This window comes from Coturnix japonica, chromosome 17, assembly GCF_054131305.1.
Source record: "Coturnix japonica strain WE chromosome 17, WE-NBRP24, whole genome shotgun sequence".
Taxonomy (NCBI): domain Eukaryota; kingdom Metazoa; phylum Chordata; class Aves; order Galliformes; family Phasianidae; genus Coturnix; species Coturnix japonica.
Genome location: NC_140679.1, coordinates 178,842 through 193,753, shown reverse-complemented (window position 1 = coordinate 193,753; position 14,912 = coordinate 178,842). Strand labels below are relative to the sequence as shown.

The 14,912-nt window shown below is 51.5% G+C and overlaps 1 protein-coding gene across 5 annotated transcripts in view; it reads right to left on the bottom strand.

Annotated features, from left to right (window-relative positions):
* The window catches only part of LOC146757966 (elongation factor Tu, mitochondrial), a 50,729-nt gene that overhangs the window by 14,224 nt on the left and 21,593 nt on the right, over positions 1–14,912 (bottom strand). For 3 of the 5 annotated variants that reach the window (XM_085518215.1, XM_085518217.1, XM_085518216.1), the window contains exons 7-10: positions 12,412–12,544; positions 8,754–8,858; positions 4,824–4,975; positions 171–290 (exon numbers count right to left, since the gene is read on the bottom strand). In XM_085518215.1, the coding sequence (XP_085374341.1) occupies positions 171–290; positions 4,824–4,975; positions 8,754–8,858; positions 12,412–12,544 (510 nt within the window). Of the gene's footprint in view, positions 1–170; positions 291–4,823; positions 4,976–7,554; positions 7,629–7,650; positions 7,813–8,753; positions 8,859–12,411; positions 12,545–14,912 lie in introns of those variants that run through there. The other 2 variants (XM_085518219.1, XM_085518218.1) reach the window with 2 other exon arrangements.

Here is a 14,912-nt window from a genome sequence, read left to right as displayed (position 1 = left end):
GGTTTCTATAGGGTTTCTGTACCTTGCCGGGGGGCAGGATGACCCCTCTAGGGCCATTATAGGGCCATTATATGGGATTTATCTATATGGTTTCTATAGGGTTCCTATAGGGTTTCTATGGGGTATCTATAGGGTATCTATAGGGTATCTATAGGGTATCTATATGGTACCTTGCCGGGGGGCAGGATGACCCTGGCTGCGATGTCCCACGTGTAGGAGAAGACGACGGGGCTGAAGTTGGACACGAAGGGTTTGTGGCGCCCGCCCTCCTGAGCGCTCAGCACGTAAACCTATAGGGAACGTATAGGGGATATAGGGGACGCCATTGGGAACAATAGGGACCCCATTGGGAACCCATAGGGACACATAGGGAGATATAGGGACCCCATAGGGAACCAATGAGACACATAAAGAGCCATAGGGACCCATAGAGATACATAGGGACCCCATAGGGACCCCTGAGCGCTCAGCACGTAAACCTATAGGGAACGTATAGGGGAATGTATAGGGGATATAGGGGATGACATTGGGAACCCATAGGGACCCCATAGGGAACCCATAGGGACACATAGAGAGACATAGGGACACATAGGGACCCCATAGGGAACCATTGGGACCCATAGGGACCCCATAGGGACACATAGAGAGACATAGGGACCCCATAGGGAACCAATGGGGCCCATAGGGACACATAGAGAGACATAGGGACCCCATAGGGACCCATAGGGACCCCATAGGGAACCATTGGGACCCCATAGGGACCCCTGAGCGCTCAGCACGTAAACCTGTATGGGAACGTATAGGATCTATAGGGGACGCCATTGGGAACAATAGGGACCCCATTGGGACCCCATAGGGAACCAATGGGACACATAAAGAGCCATAGGGACCCCATAGGGAACCATTGGGACCCATAGGGACCCCATAGGGACACATAGAGACCCATAGGGACCCCATAGGGAACCATTGGGACCCATAGAGACCCCATAGGGACACATAGAGACCCATAGGGACCCCATAGGGAACCATTGGGACCCATAGAGACCCCATAGGGACACATAGAGACCCATAGGGACCCCATAGGGAACCATTGGGACCCATAGGGACCCCATAGGGACACATAGAGACCCATAGGGACCCCATAGGGACACATTGGGACGCATAGGGGCACATAGAGAGACATAGGGACCCCATAGGGGCACATTGGGACCCATAGGGACCCCATAGAGACCCCATAGGGAACCAATTGGACACATTGGGACCCCATAAGGACACATTGGGACCCATAGGGACCCCATAGGGACCCCTGAGCGCTCAGCACGTAAACCTATAGGGGAACATATAGCGGATATAGGGGAACGGATAGGGGATATAGGGGAACATACAGGGGATATAGGGGAACGTATAGGGGATATAGGGGATGCCATTGGGAACCCATAGGGACCCCATAGGGAACCATTGGGACCCCCCTATATCCCCCCATTATGACCCTATAAGACCCCATAGCCCCCCATATCCCTCCTTATGATCTATAAGACCCCATATGACCCTATAATACCCCATATACCCCCCATATGACCCCATATGCCCTTCTTGTGACCCTATAAGACCCCCATATGACCCCATATCCCCCCATAGCCACCCATATCTCCACCATATCCCCACATAACCCCCCATATCCCCCCTTTAGGACCCCATAAGCCCCCTACAAGACCCCATATGACCCTATAAGACCCCATGACCCCCCTGTACTCCCCTATAAGACCCCATATCCCACCCTTATGACCCCATATCCCCCCATAGCCCCCCATATCCCACCCATACAACCCCATATCCCCCCCTTATGACCCCATATCCTGCCTATACGACCCCATATCCCCCCTATATGACCCCATAGCCCCCCATATCCCCCCATAACCCCCCATATCCACCCATATCCCCCCGTTATGACCCCATATCCTGCCTATACGACCCCATATCCCCCCTATATGACCCCATAGCCCCCCATATCCCCCCATAACCCCCCATATCCGCCCATATCCCCCCCTTATGACCCCATATCCCCCCCATATGACCCTGTAAGTCCCCATATGACCCTATATACCCCCCATATCCACCCCATAAAACCCCATATAAACCCTATAGACCCTATAAACCCCATTACCTGTGCCTGGACCTTGCGGTGATCCCGTAGGGCCCCGGGTTGCCCCATAACCATCCCCATAACCCCATATGCCCCCATATAACCCCCATATCCCCCCCATATGACCCTATAAGACCCCATAACCCCCCCTTATGACCCCATAGCCCCCCATAGCCTCCCATATCTCCACCAAATCCCCCCATAAACCCCCATATCCCCCCTTTAGGACCCCATAACCCCCCTATAAGACCCCATATGACCCTATAAGACCCCATCACCCCCCTGTACCCCCCTATATGACCCCATATCCCACCCTTATGACCCTATATCGCCCCATAACCCCCCATATTCCCCCTTTAGGACCCCATAACTCCTCTATAAGATCCCATATGACCCCATAAGACCCTATAAGACCCCATATCCCCCCCTTACAACCCCATATCCCCTTCTTATGACCCTATAAGACCCCATATGACCCCATAGCCCCTCATATTTCCCCCATATGACCCCATATCCCCCTTATATGATCCCATATCCCCCCTATAAGACCCCATATCCCCCCCTTATGACCCTATAAGACCCTATAAACCCCATTACCTGTGCCTGGACCTTGCGGTGATCCCGTAGGGCCCCGGGTTGCCCCATAACCATCCCCATAACCCCATATGCCCCCATATCCCCCCCATATCCCCCTATTATGACCCTATAAGACCCCATAAGACCCCATAACCCCCCCTTATGACCCCATAGCCCCCCATAACCCCCCATATCCCTCCATATCCCCCCCTTATGACCCCATATCCTCCCTATATGACCCCATATGACCCTATAAGACCCCAAAAGACCCCATAACCCCCCTGTACCCCCCTATATGACCCCATATCCCACCCTTATGACCCTATATCGCCCCATAACGCCCCATATTCCCCCTTTAGGACCCCATAACCCCCCTATAAGATCCCATATGACCCCATAAGACCCTATAAGACCCCATATCCCCCCCTTACAACCCCATATCCCCTTCTTATGACCCTATAAGACCCCATATGACCCTATAAGACCCCATACCTACCCATATCCCCCTATATTCCCCCCTTATGACCCCATATCCCCCCCATATGACCCTGTAAGTCCCCATATGACCCTATATACCCCCCATATCCACCCCATAAGACCCCATATAGACCCTATAGACCCTATAAACCCCATTACCTGTGCCTGGATCTTGCGGTGATCCCGTAGGGCCCCGGGTTGCCCCATAACCATCCCCATAACCCCATATCCCCCCATAACCCTCCATAACCCCCCATAACCCCCCATATGACCCTATAAGACCCCATAACCCCCCTGTACTCCCCTATAAGACCCCATATCCCACCCTTATGACCCCATATCCCCCCATAGCCCCCCATATCCCACCCATACAACCCCATATCCCCCACTTATGACCCCATATCTTGCCTATACGACCCCATATCCCCCCTATATGACCCCATAGCCCCCCATATCCCCCCATAACCCCCCATATCCCCCCCTTATGACCCCATATCCCCCCCATATGACCCTGTAAGTCCCCATATGACCCTATATACCCCCCATATCCACCCCATAAGACCCCATATAGACCCTATAGACCCTATAAACCCCATTACCTGTGCCTGGACCTTGCGGTGATCCCGTAGGGCCCCGGGTTGCCCCATAACCATCCCCATAACCCCATATCCCCCCATAACCCTCCATAACCCCCCATATCCCCCCATATCACCCTATAAGACCCCATAACCCCCCCCTTATGACCCCATAGCCACCCCATATCCCCTTCTTATGACCCTATAAGACCCCATAACCCCCCTATAAGACCCCATATGACCCTATAAGACCCCATCACCCCCGTGTACTCCCCTATAAGACCCCATATCCCACCCTTATGACCCCATAGCCCCCCATATCTCCACCATATCCCCTCTTTATGACCCCATAACCCCCCTATAAGATCCCATATGACCCCATAAGACCCTATAAGACCCCATATCCCCCCCTTACAACCCCATATCCCCTTCTTATGACCCTATAAGACCCCATATGACCCTATAAGACCCCATACCTACCCATATCCCCCTATATTCCCCCCTTATGACCCCATATCCCCCCCATATGACCCTGTAAGTCCCCATATGACCCTATATACCCCCCATATCCACCCCATAAGACCCCATATAGACCCTATAGACCCTATAAACCCCATTACCTGTGCCTGGACCTTGCGGTGATCCCGTAGGGCCCCGGGTTGCCCCATAACCATCCCCATAACCCCATATCCCCCCATATAACCCCCATATCCCCCTATTATGACCCTATAAAACCCCATAAGACCCCATAACCCCCCCTTATGACCCCATAGCCCCCCATAGCCTCCCATATCTCCATCATATCCCCCCATAACTCCCTATATCCCCCCTTTAGGACCCCATAACCCCCCTATAAGACCCCATATGACCCTATAAGACCCCATAACCCCCCTGTACCCCCCTATATAACCCCATATCCCACCCTTATGACCCCATATCCCCCCATAGCCCCCCATATCCCACCCATACAACCCCATATCCCCCCCTTATGACCCCATAACCCCCCCATAAGACCCCATATAGACCCCATATGACCCTATAAACCCCATTACCTGTGCCTGGACCTTGCGGTGATCCCGTAGGGCCCCGGGTTGCCCCATAACCATCCCCCTCCTCACGTCCTCCCTTCGAAGCCCCCTCAGCAGAGCCCCAACGTTGTCACCAGCCTCGGCCCTGGGCAGGCTCTTATGGAAGGTCTCCAATCCTATAAGGATTTATAGGGTCATATGGGGTTATATGGGGTTATATGGGGTGGTTATGGGGTTATATGGGGGGATATAGGGGGATATGGGGTTATATGGGGGGATATGGGGTGGTTATGGGGTTCTATGGAGGGATATGGGGGGATATGGGGTTATATGGGGGTTATATGGGGTTATATGGGGTTATATGGGGGGATATGGGGGGATATGGGGTTATATAGGGGGATATGGGGTTATATGGGGGGATATGGGAGGCCCTTATGGAAGGTCTCCAACCCTATAAGGATTTATAGGGTTATATGGGGTTATATGGGGTTATATGGGGTTATATGGGGTTATATGGGGTTATATGGGGGGATATGGGGTTATATGGGGTTATATGGGGTTATGGGGCCATCCTATAGGGTTATATGGGATATATGGGGTTATATGGGGTTATATGGGGTTATATGGGGTTATATGGGGGGATATGGGGTTATATGGGGTTGTATGGGGGGATATGGGGTTATATGGGGTTATATGGGGTTGTATGGGGGGATATGGGGTTATATGGGGGGATATGGGGTTATATGGGGTTGTATGGGGTTATATGGGGTTATATGGGGTTATATGGGGTTATATGGGGTTATATGGGGTTATATGGGGTTATATGGGGGGATATGGGGGGATATGGGGTTATATGGGGTTATATGGGGTTATATGGGGGGATATGGGGTTATAGGGGGTTATATGGGGTTATAGGGGGTTATATGGGGTTATATGGGGTTATAAGGGGGGATATGGGAGGCTCTTATGGAAGGTCTCCAACCCTATAAGGATTTATAGGGTCATATAGGGGGATATGGGGTGGTTATGGGGTTATATGGGGGGATATGGGGTTATATGGGGTGGTTATGGGGTTATATGGGGGGATATGGGGTTATATGGGGTGGTTATGGGGTTATATGGGGGGATATGGGGGGGATATGGCATTCTATGGGGGGATATGGGGGGATATGGGAGGCTCTTAGGGAAGGTCTCCAACCCTATAAGGATTTATAGGGGATTTATAGGGTTAGACGGGGGGATATGGGGTTATATGTGGGGATATGGGGTTATATGGGGGGATATGGGGTTATATGGGGGGATATGGGGTTATATGGGGGGATATGGGGTTATATGGGGGGATATGGGGTGGTTATGGGGTTATATGGGGTTATATGGGGGGATATGGGGTTATATGGGGTTATATGGGGGGATATGGGGTTATATGGGGTTATATGGGGTTATATGGGGGGATATGGGGTTATATGGGGTTGTATGGGGGGATATGGGGTTATATGGGGTTATATGGGGTTATATGGGGTTATAGGGGGTTATAGGGGGTTATAGGGGGTTATAGGGGGTTATAGGGGGTTATATGGGGTTATATGGGGTTATAAGGGGGGATATGGGAGGCTCTTATGGAAGGTCTCCAACCCTATAAGGATTTATAGGGTCATATAGGGGGATATGGGGTGGTTATGGGGTTATATGGGGGGATATGGGGTTATATGGGGTGGTTATGGGGTTATATGGGGGGATATGGGGGGGATATGGCATTCTATGGGGGGATATGGGGGGATATGGGAGGCTCTTATGGAAGGTCTCCAACCCTATAAGGATTTATAGGGTCATATAGGGGGATATGGGGTGGTTATGGGGTTATATAGGGGGATATGGGGTTATATGGGGTGGTTATGGGGTTATATGGGGGGATATGGGGTTATATGGGGGGATATGTGGTTATATGGGGGGATATGGGGTTATATGGGGGGATATGGGGTTATATGGGGGGATATGGGGTGGTTATGGGGTTATATGGGGTTATATGGGGGGATATGGGGGGATATAGGGGGATATGAGGTTATATGGGGTTATAGAGGGGGATATGGGAGGCTCTTATGGAAGGTCTCCAACCCTATAAGGATTTATAGGGTCATATAGGGGGATATGGGGTGGTTATGGGGTTATATGGGGGGATATGGGGTTATATGGGGTGGTTATGGGGTTATATGGGGGGATATGGGGGGGATATGGCATTCTATGGGGGGATATGGGGTTATATGGGGTGGTTATGGGGTTATATGGGGGGATATGGGGGGGATATGGCATTCTATGGGGGGATATGGGGGGATATGGGAGGCTCTTATGGAAGGTCTCCAACCCTATAAGGATTTATAGGGGATTTAGAGGGTTAGACGGGGGGATATGGGGTTATATGGGGTGGTTATGGGGTTATATGGGGTGATATGGGGTTATATGGGGTTCTATGGGGTTATATGGGGGGATATGGGGTTATATGGGGGGATATGGGGCTGTATGGGGGGGATATGGGATCATAGAGGGGGATATGGGAGGATATGGGATAATAAGGGATTTATAAAGGATTTATGGGGTTATAGGGGGTTATATGGGGGGATATGGGGTTATATGGGGGGATATAGGGGGATATAGGGTTATATGGGGGGATATGGGGTGGTTATGGGGGTATATGGGGGGATATGGGGTTATATGGGGAAGATATGGGGTCATATACGGGGGATATGGGGTGGTTATGGGGTTATATGGGGGGATATGGGGTTATATAGGGTTATAAGGGGGGATATGGGAGGCTCTTATGGAAGGTCTCCAACCCTATAAGGATTTATAGGGGATTTATAGGGTTATATGGGGTTATATGGGGGGATATGGGGTGGTTGTGGGGTTATAGGGGGGGATATAGGGGGATATGGGGTTATAGGGGGGGATATAGGGGGATATGGGGTTATAAGGGGGGATATGGGGGGATATGGGAGGCTCTTATGGAAGGTCTCCAATCCTATAAAGATTTATAGGGGATTTATAGGGTTATATGGGGTTATATGGAGTTATATGGGGGGATATGGGGTGGTTATGGGGTTATATGGGGGGATATGGGAGGATATGGGGGGGGGATATGGAGTTAAATGGGGGGATATGAGAGGGATATGGGGTAGCCATGGGGTCTCTATGGGTCCCTATGGGGTCCCTATGGGGTCTCTATGGGGCAGCTATCGGGCAGCTATGGGGTCACTATGGATCACAATGGGTCTCAATGGAACTCAATGGGTCCCTATGGGGTCTGTATGGGGTCTCTATGGGGCAGCTATGGGGTCACTATGGATCCCAATGTAATTCAATGGAACTCAATGGGTCTCAATGGGACTCAATGGAACTCAATGGGACTCAATGGAACTCAATGGATCTCAATGGATCTCAATGGATCTCAATGGGACTCAATGGAACTCAATGGATCTCAATGGATCTCAATGGGACTCAATGGAACTCAATGGAACTCAATGGGACTCAATGGGACTCAATGGAACTCAATGGGACTCAATGGGACTCAATGGGACTCAATGGGACTCAATGGAACTCAATGGGACTCAATGGGACTCAATGGAACTCAATGGAACTCAATGGGACTCAATGGAACTCAATGGAACTCAATGGGACTCAATAGATCTCAATGGAACTCAGTGGGTCTCAATGGGACTCAATGGGACTCAATGGGACTCAATGGGACTCAATGGGACTCAATGGGACTCAATGGAACTCAATGGGACTCAATGGAACTCAATGGGACTCAATGGGACTCAATGGAACTCAATGGGACTCAATGGGACTCAATGGGACTCAATGGGACTCAATGGGTCCCTATGGGGTCCCTATGGGGTCTCTATAGGGTCTCTATGGGGCAGCTATGGGGCAGCTATGGGGCAGCTATGGGGCAGCACTCACCGGTGACCACAGCCTTCAGTGTCTTCCCATAACCCCGCAGTTCACACTCGTCCCCTTTACTGACAGCACCGCGTTCCACCGTCCCCGTCACCACCGTGCCACGACCTATAGGGGATATATGGGGTTATATGGGGTTATATGGGGTTATATGGGGTTATATGGGGGGATATGGGGGTATATGGGGTTATATGGGGTTATATGGGGTTATATGGGGGGATATGGGGTTATATGGGGTTATATGGGGTTATATGGGGGGATATGGGGGGATATGGGGTTATATGGGGTTATATGGGGTTATATGGGGTTATATGGGGTTATATGGGGTTATATGGGGGGATATGGGGGTATATGGGGGTATATGGGGTTCTATGGGGTTCTATGGGGTTCTATGGGGTTCTATTGGGTTATATGGGGTTATATGGGGTTATATGGGGGGATATGGGGTTATATGGGGGGGATATGGGGGTATATGGGGTTATATGGGGTTCTATGGGGTTCTATGGGGTTCTATTGGGTTATATGGGGTTATATGGGGTTATATGGGGTTATATGGGGGGATATGGGGTTATATGGGGGGGATATGGGGGTATATGGGGTTATATGGGGTTCTATGGGGTTCTATGGGGTTCTATTGGGTTATATGGGGTTATATGGGGTTATATGGGGTTATATGGGGTTATATGGGGGGGATATGGGGGTATATGGGGTTATATGGGGTTCTATGGGGTTCTATGGGGTTCTATTGGGTTATATGGGGTTATATGGGGGTATATGGGGGTATATGGGGTTATATGGGGTGGTTATGGGGTTATATGGGGGGATATGGGGTTATATAGGGTTATATGGGGGGGATATGGGGTTATATGGGGTTATACGGGGGGATATGGAGTTCTATGGGGTTACATGGGGTTATATGGGGTTATATGGGGGGATATGGGGTTATATGGGGTTACATGGGGTTATATGGGGTTATATGGGGTTATATGGGGTTATATGGGGTTATATGGGATATATGGGGTTATATGGGGTTATATGGGGTTATATGGGGTTATATGGGGTTATATGGGATATATGGGGTTATATGGGGGGATATGGGGTTATATGGGGTTATATGGGGTTATATGGGGATATATGGGGATATATGGGGTTATATGGGGGGATATGGGGTTATATGGGGGGATATGGGGGGGATATGGGGTTATATGGGGTTAAATGGGGGGGATATGTGGTTATATGGGGTTATATGGGGGGGATATGGGGGAATATGGGGTTATATGGGGGGAATATGGGGTTATATGGGGGGATATGGGGTTATATGGGGTTATATGGGGTTATATGGGGGGGATATGGGGGGGATATGGGGTTATATGGGGGGATATGGGGTTATATGGGGGGACATATAGGGTTATATAGGAAGATATAGGGTTATATGGGGGGGTATGGGGTTATATGGGGGGATATAGGGGGAGCTCCACCGTGCCACGGTGGAACTCAATGGTCCCTATGGGGTCTCTATGGGGCCGCTATGGGGTCTCTATGGGGTCCCTATGGGTCTCAATGGAACCTTATGGATCTCAATGGGTTCCTATGGGGTCTTTATGGGGCAACTATGGGGCAGCTATGGGGTCCCTATGGGTCTCAATGGATCTCAGTGGGTCTCAATGGAACTCAATGGGTCTCAATGGAACTCAATGGATCCCTATGGGGTCCCTGTGGGGTCTCTATGGGGCAGCTATGGGGCAGCTATGGGGTCTCCATAGGGTCTCTATAGGGTCTCTAAGGGGTCCCTATGGGTCTCAATGGATCTCAATGGAACTCAATGGGTCCCTATGGGGTCCTTATAGGGTCTCTATGGGGTCCCTATGGGGTCTCTATGGGGCAGCTATGGGGCAGCCATGGGGTCTCTATAGGGTCTCTAAGGGGTCTCTAAGGGGTCCCTATGGGTCTCAATGGATCTCAATAGAACTCAATGGATCTCAATGGAACTCAATGGGTCCCTATGGGGTCTCTATGGGGTCTCTATGGGGCAGCTATGGGGCAGTACCTGGTATGGAGTGGACGCCCTCGATGGGCATGAGGAAGGGGCGCTGCAGGTCCCTGGTGGGCAATGGGTCCCTATGGGGTCCATATAGGGTCTCTATAGGGTCTCTATGGGGTCTCTATGGGGCAGCTATGGGTCTCAATGGATCTCAATGGAACTCAATGGGACTCAATGGGTCCCTATGGGGTCCCTATGGAACCCTATGGATCTCAGTGGGTCCCTATAGGGTCTCTATGGGGCACCTATGGGGCAGCTATGGGGTCTCCATAGGGTCTCTATGGGGTCTCTAAGGGGTCCCTATGGGTCTCAATGGATCTCAATAGAACTCAATGGAACTCAATGGAACTCAATGGAACTCAATGGAACTCAATGGCTCTCAATGGAACTCAATGGGTCCCTATGGGGTCCTTATAGGGTCTCTATGGGGTCTCTATGGGGCAGCTATGGGGCAGCCATGGGGTCTCTATAGGGTCTCTATGGGGTCTCTAAGGGGTCCCTATGGGTCTCAATGGATCTCAATAGAACTCAATGGATCTCAATGGAACTCAATGGAACTCAATGGTTCCCTATGGGGTCCCTATGGGGTCTCTATGGGGCTGCTATGGGGCAGCTATGGGGTCTCCATAGGGTCTCTATGGGGTCTCTATGGGGTCCCTATGGGTCTCAATGGAACTCAATGGAACTCAATGGCTCTCAATGGAACTCAATGGGTCCCCATGGGGTCCTTATAGGGTCTCTATGGGGTCTCTATGGGGTCTCTATGGGGCAGCTATGGGGCAGCCATGGGGTCTCTATAGGGTCTCTAAGGGGTCTCTAAGGGGTCCCTGTGGGTCTCAATGGATCTCAATAGAACTCAATGGATCTCAATGGAACTCAATGGAACTCAATGGGTCCCTATGGGGTCCTTATAGGGTCTCTATAGGGTCTCTATGGGGTCTCTATGGGGCAGCTATGGGGCAGTACCTGGTATGGAGTGGACGCCCTCGATGGGCATGAGGAAGGGGCGCTGCAGGTCCCTGGTGGGCAATGGGTCCCTATGGGGTCCCTATAGGGTCTCTATAGGGTCTCTATGGGGTCTCTATGGGGCAGCTATGGGTCTCAATGGATCTCAATGGAACTCAATGGGACTCAATGGGACTCAATGGAACTCAATGGGTCCCTATGGGGTCCTTATAGGGTCTCTATGGGGTCCCTATGGGGTCTCTATGGGGCAGCTATGGGGCAGCTATGGGGTCTCCATAGGGTCTCTATGGGGTCTCTAAGGGGTCCCTATGGGTCTCAATGGATCTCAATAGAACTCAATGGGTCCCTATGGGTCTCAATGGATCTCAATAGAACTCAATGGATCTCAATGGCTCTCAATGGAACTCAATGGGTCCCTATGGGGTCCTTATAGGGTCTCTATGGGGTCTCTATGGGGCAGCTATGGGGCAGCCATGGGGTCTCTATAGGGTCTCTAAGGGGTCTCTAAAGGGTCCCTATGGGTCTCAATGGATCTCAATGGAACTCAATGGGACTCAATGGGACTCAATGGAACTCAATGGGTCCCTATGGGGTCCTTATAGGGTCTCTATGGGGTCTCTATGGGGTCTCTATGGGGCAGCTATGGGGCAGTACCTGGTATGGAGTGGACGCCCTCGATGGGCATGAGGAAGGGGCGCTGCAGGTCCCTTGTGGGCAGTGGGATGTGGGTGTCGATGGCGTCCAGCAGCTGCAGAACTGAATCCCGACCCAAAGCCGGATCACGACCCTATAAAGGGGGACAGAAAAGGGGGTTATGGGGTGGGATATGGGGTGGGATATGGGGGTATATAGGGGGGTTATGGGGTGGGGTATGGGGGTATATAAGGGGGTTATGGGGTGGGATATGGGGGTATATAGGGGGGTTATGGGGTGGGATATGGGGGTATATAGGGGTATATAGGGGGGTTATGGGGTGGGATATGGGGTGGGATATGGGGATATATAGGGGGGTTATGGAGTGGGATATGGGGTATGGGGGGGTTATGGAGAGATATGGGGTGGGATATGGGGGGATATGGGGTGGGGTATGGGGATATATAGGGGGGTTATGGGGTGGGATATGGGGTGGGGTATGGGGATATAGGGGGGTTATGGGGTGGGATATGGGGTGGGATATAGGGTGGGATATAGGGGTATATAGGGGGGTTATGGGGTGAAATATGGGGTGGGATATGGGGGTATATAGGGGGGTTATGGGGTGGGATATGGGGTGGGATATAGGGTGGGATATAGGGGTATATAGGGGGGTTATGGGGTGGGATATGGGGATATATAGGGGGGTTATGGGGTGGGATATGGGGTGTGGGGTGGGGTATGGGGGGGTTATGGGGGGATATGGGGATATATAGGGGGGTTATGGGGTGGGATATGGGGATATATAGGGGGGTTATGGGGTGGGATATGAGGTGTGGGGTGGGGTATGGGGGGGTTATGGGGGGATATGGGGATATATAGGGGGGTTATGGGGTGGGATATGGGGATATATAGGGGGTTATGGGGTGGGATATGGGGTGGGGTATGGGGATATATAGGGGGGTTATGGGTGGGATATGGGGGTATATAGGGGGGTTATGGGGTGGGATATGGGGTATGGGGGGGTTATGGAGTGGGATATGGGGTATGGGGGGGTTATGGAGAGATATGGGGTGGGATATGGGGGGATATGGGGTGGGGTATGGGGATATATAGGGGGGTTATGGGGTGGGATATGGGGTGGGGTATGGGGATATATAGGGGGGTTATGGGGTGGGATATGGGGTGGGGTATGGGGATATATAGGGGGGTTATGGGGTGGGATATGGGGTGGGATATAGGGTGGGATATAGGGGTATATAGGGGGGTTATGGGGTGGGATATGGGGATATATAGGGGGGTTATGGGGTGGGATATGGGGTGTGGGGTGGGGTATGGGGGGGTTATGGGGGGATATGGGGATATATAGGGGGTTATGGGGTGGGATATGGGGTGGGGTATGGGGATATACAGGGGGTTATGGGGTGGGATATGGGGGGGGATATGGGGATATATAGGGGGTTATGGGGTGGGATATGGGGTGGGGTATGGGGATATATAGGGGGTTATGGGGTGGGATATGGGGTGGGGTATGGGGATATATAGAGGGGTTATGGGGTGGGATATGGGGTGGGGTATGGGGATATATAGAGGGGTTATGGGGTGGGATATGGGGGGGATATGGGGATATATAGGGGGGTTATGGGGTGGGATATGGGGTGGGGTATGGGGATATATAGGGGGTTATGGGGTGGGATATGGGGTGGGGTATGGGGATATATAGAGGGGTTATGGGGTGGGATATGGGGGGGATATGGGGATATATAGGGGGGTTATGGGGTGGGATATGGGGGGGGATATGGGGATATATAGGGGGTTATGGGGTGGGATATGGGGCAGGTATGGGTCCCTATGGAACTCAGTGGGTCCCTATGGGTCGCTATGGGGTCTGTATGAGGTCTCTATGGGGCAGCTATGGGGTAGCTATGGGTCCCAATGGATCCCAATGGAACTCAATGGGTCCCTATGGGTCTCAGTGGGTCTCAATGGAACTCAATGGATCTCAATGGGACTCATGGATCTCAATGGAACTCAATGGGACTCAATGGGACTCAATGGGACTCAATGGAACTCAATGGGACTCAATGGGACTCAATGGGACTCAATGGGACTCAATGGAACTCAATGGGACTCAATGGAACTCAATGGAACTCAATGGGACTCAATGGGACTCAATGGGACTCAATGGGACTCAATGGGACTCAATGGGACTCAATGGAACTCAATGGGACTCAATGGAACTCAATGGAACTCAATGGGACTCAATGGGACTCAATGGGACTCAATGGGACTCAATGGGACTCAATGGGACTCAATGGGACTCAATGGGACTCAATGGAACTCAATGGGACTCAATGGGACTCAATGGGACTCAATGGGACTCAATGGAACTCAATGGGTCCCTATGGGGTTTCTATAGGGTCCCTATGGGCTCCCTATGGGGCAGCTATGGGGCAGCTATGGGTCCGTACCTGCAGTGCACACAGCGCTGACCCCACAACCACGGGGGTCCCATCCCCATC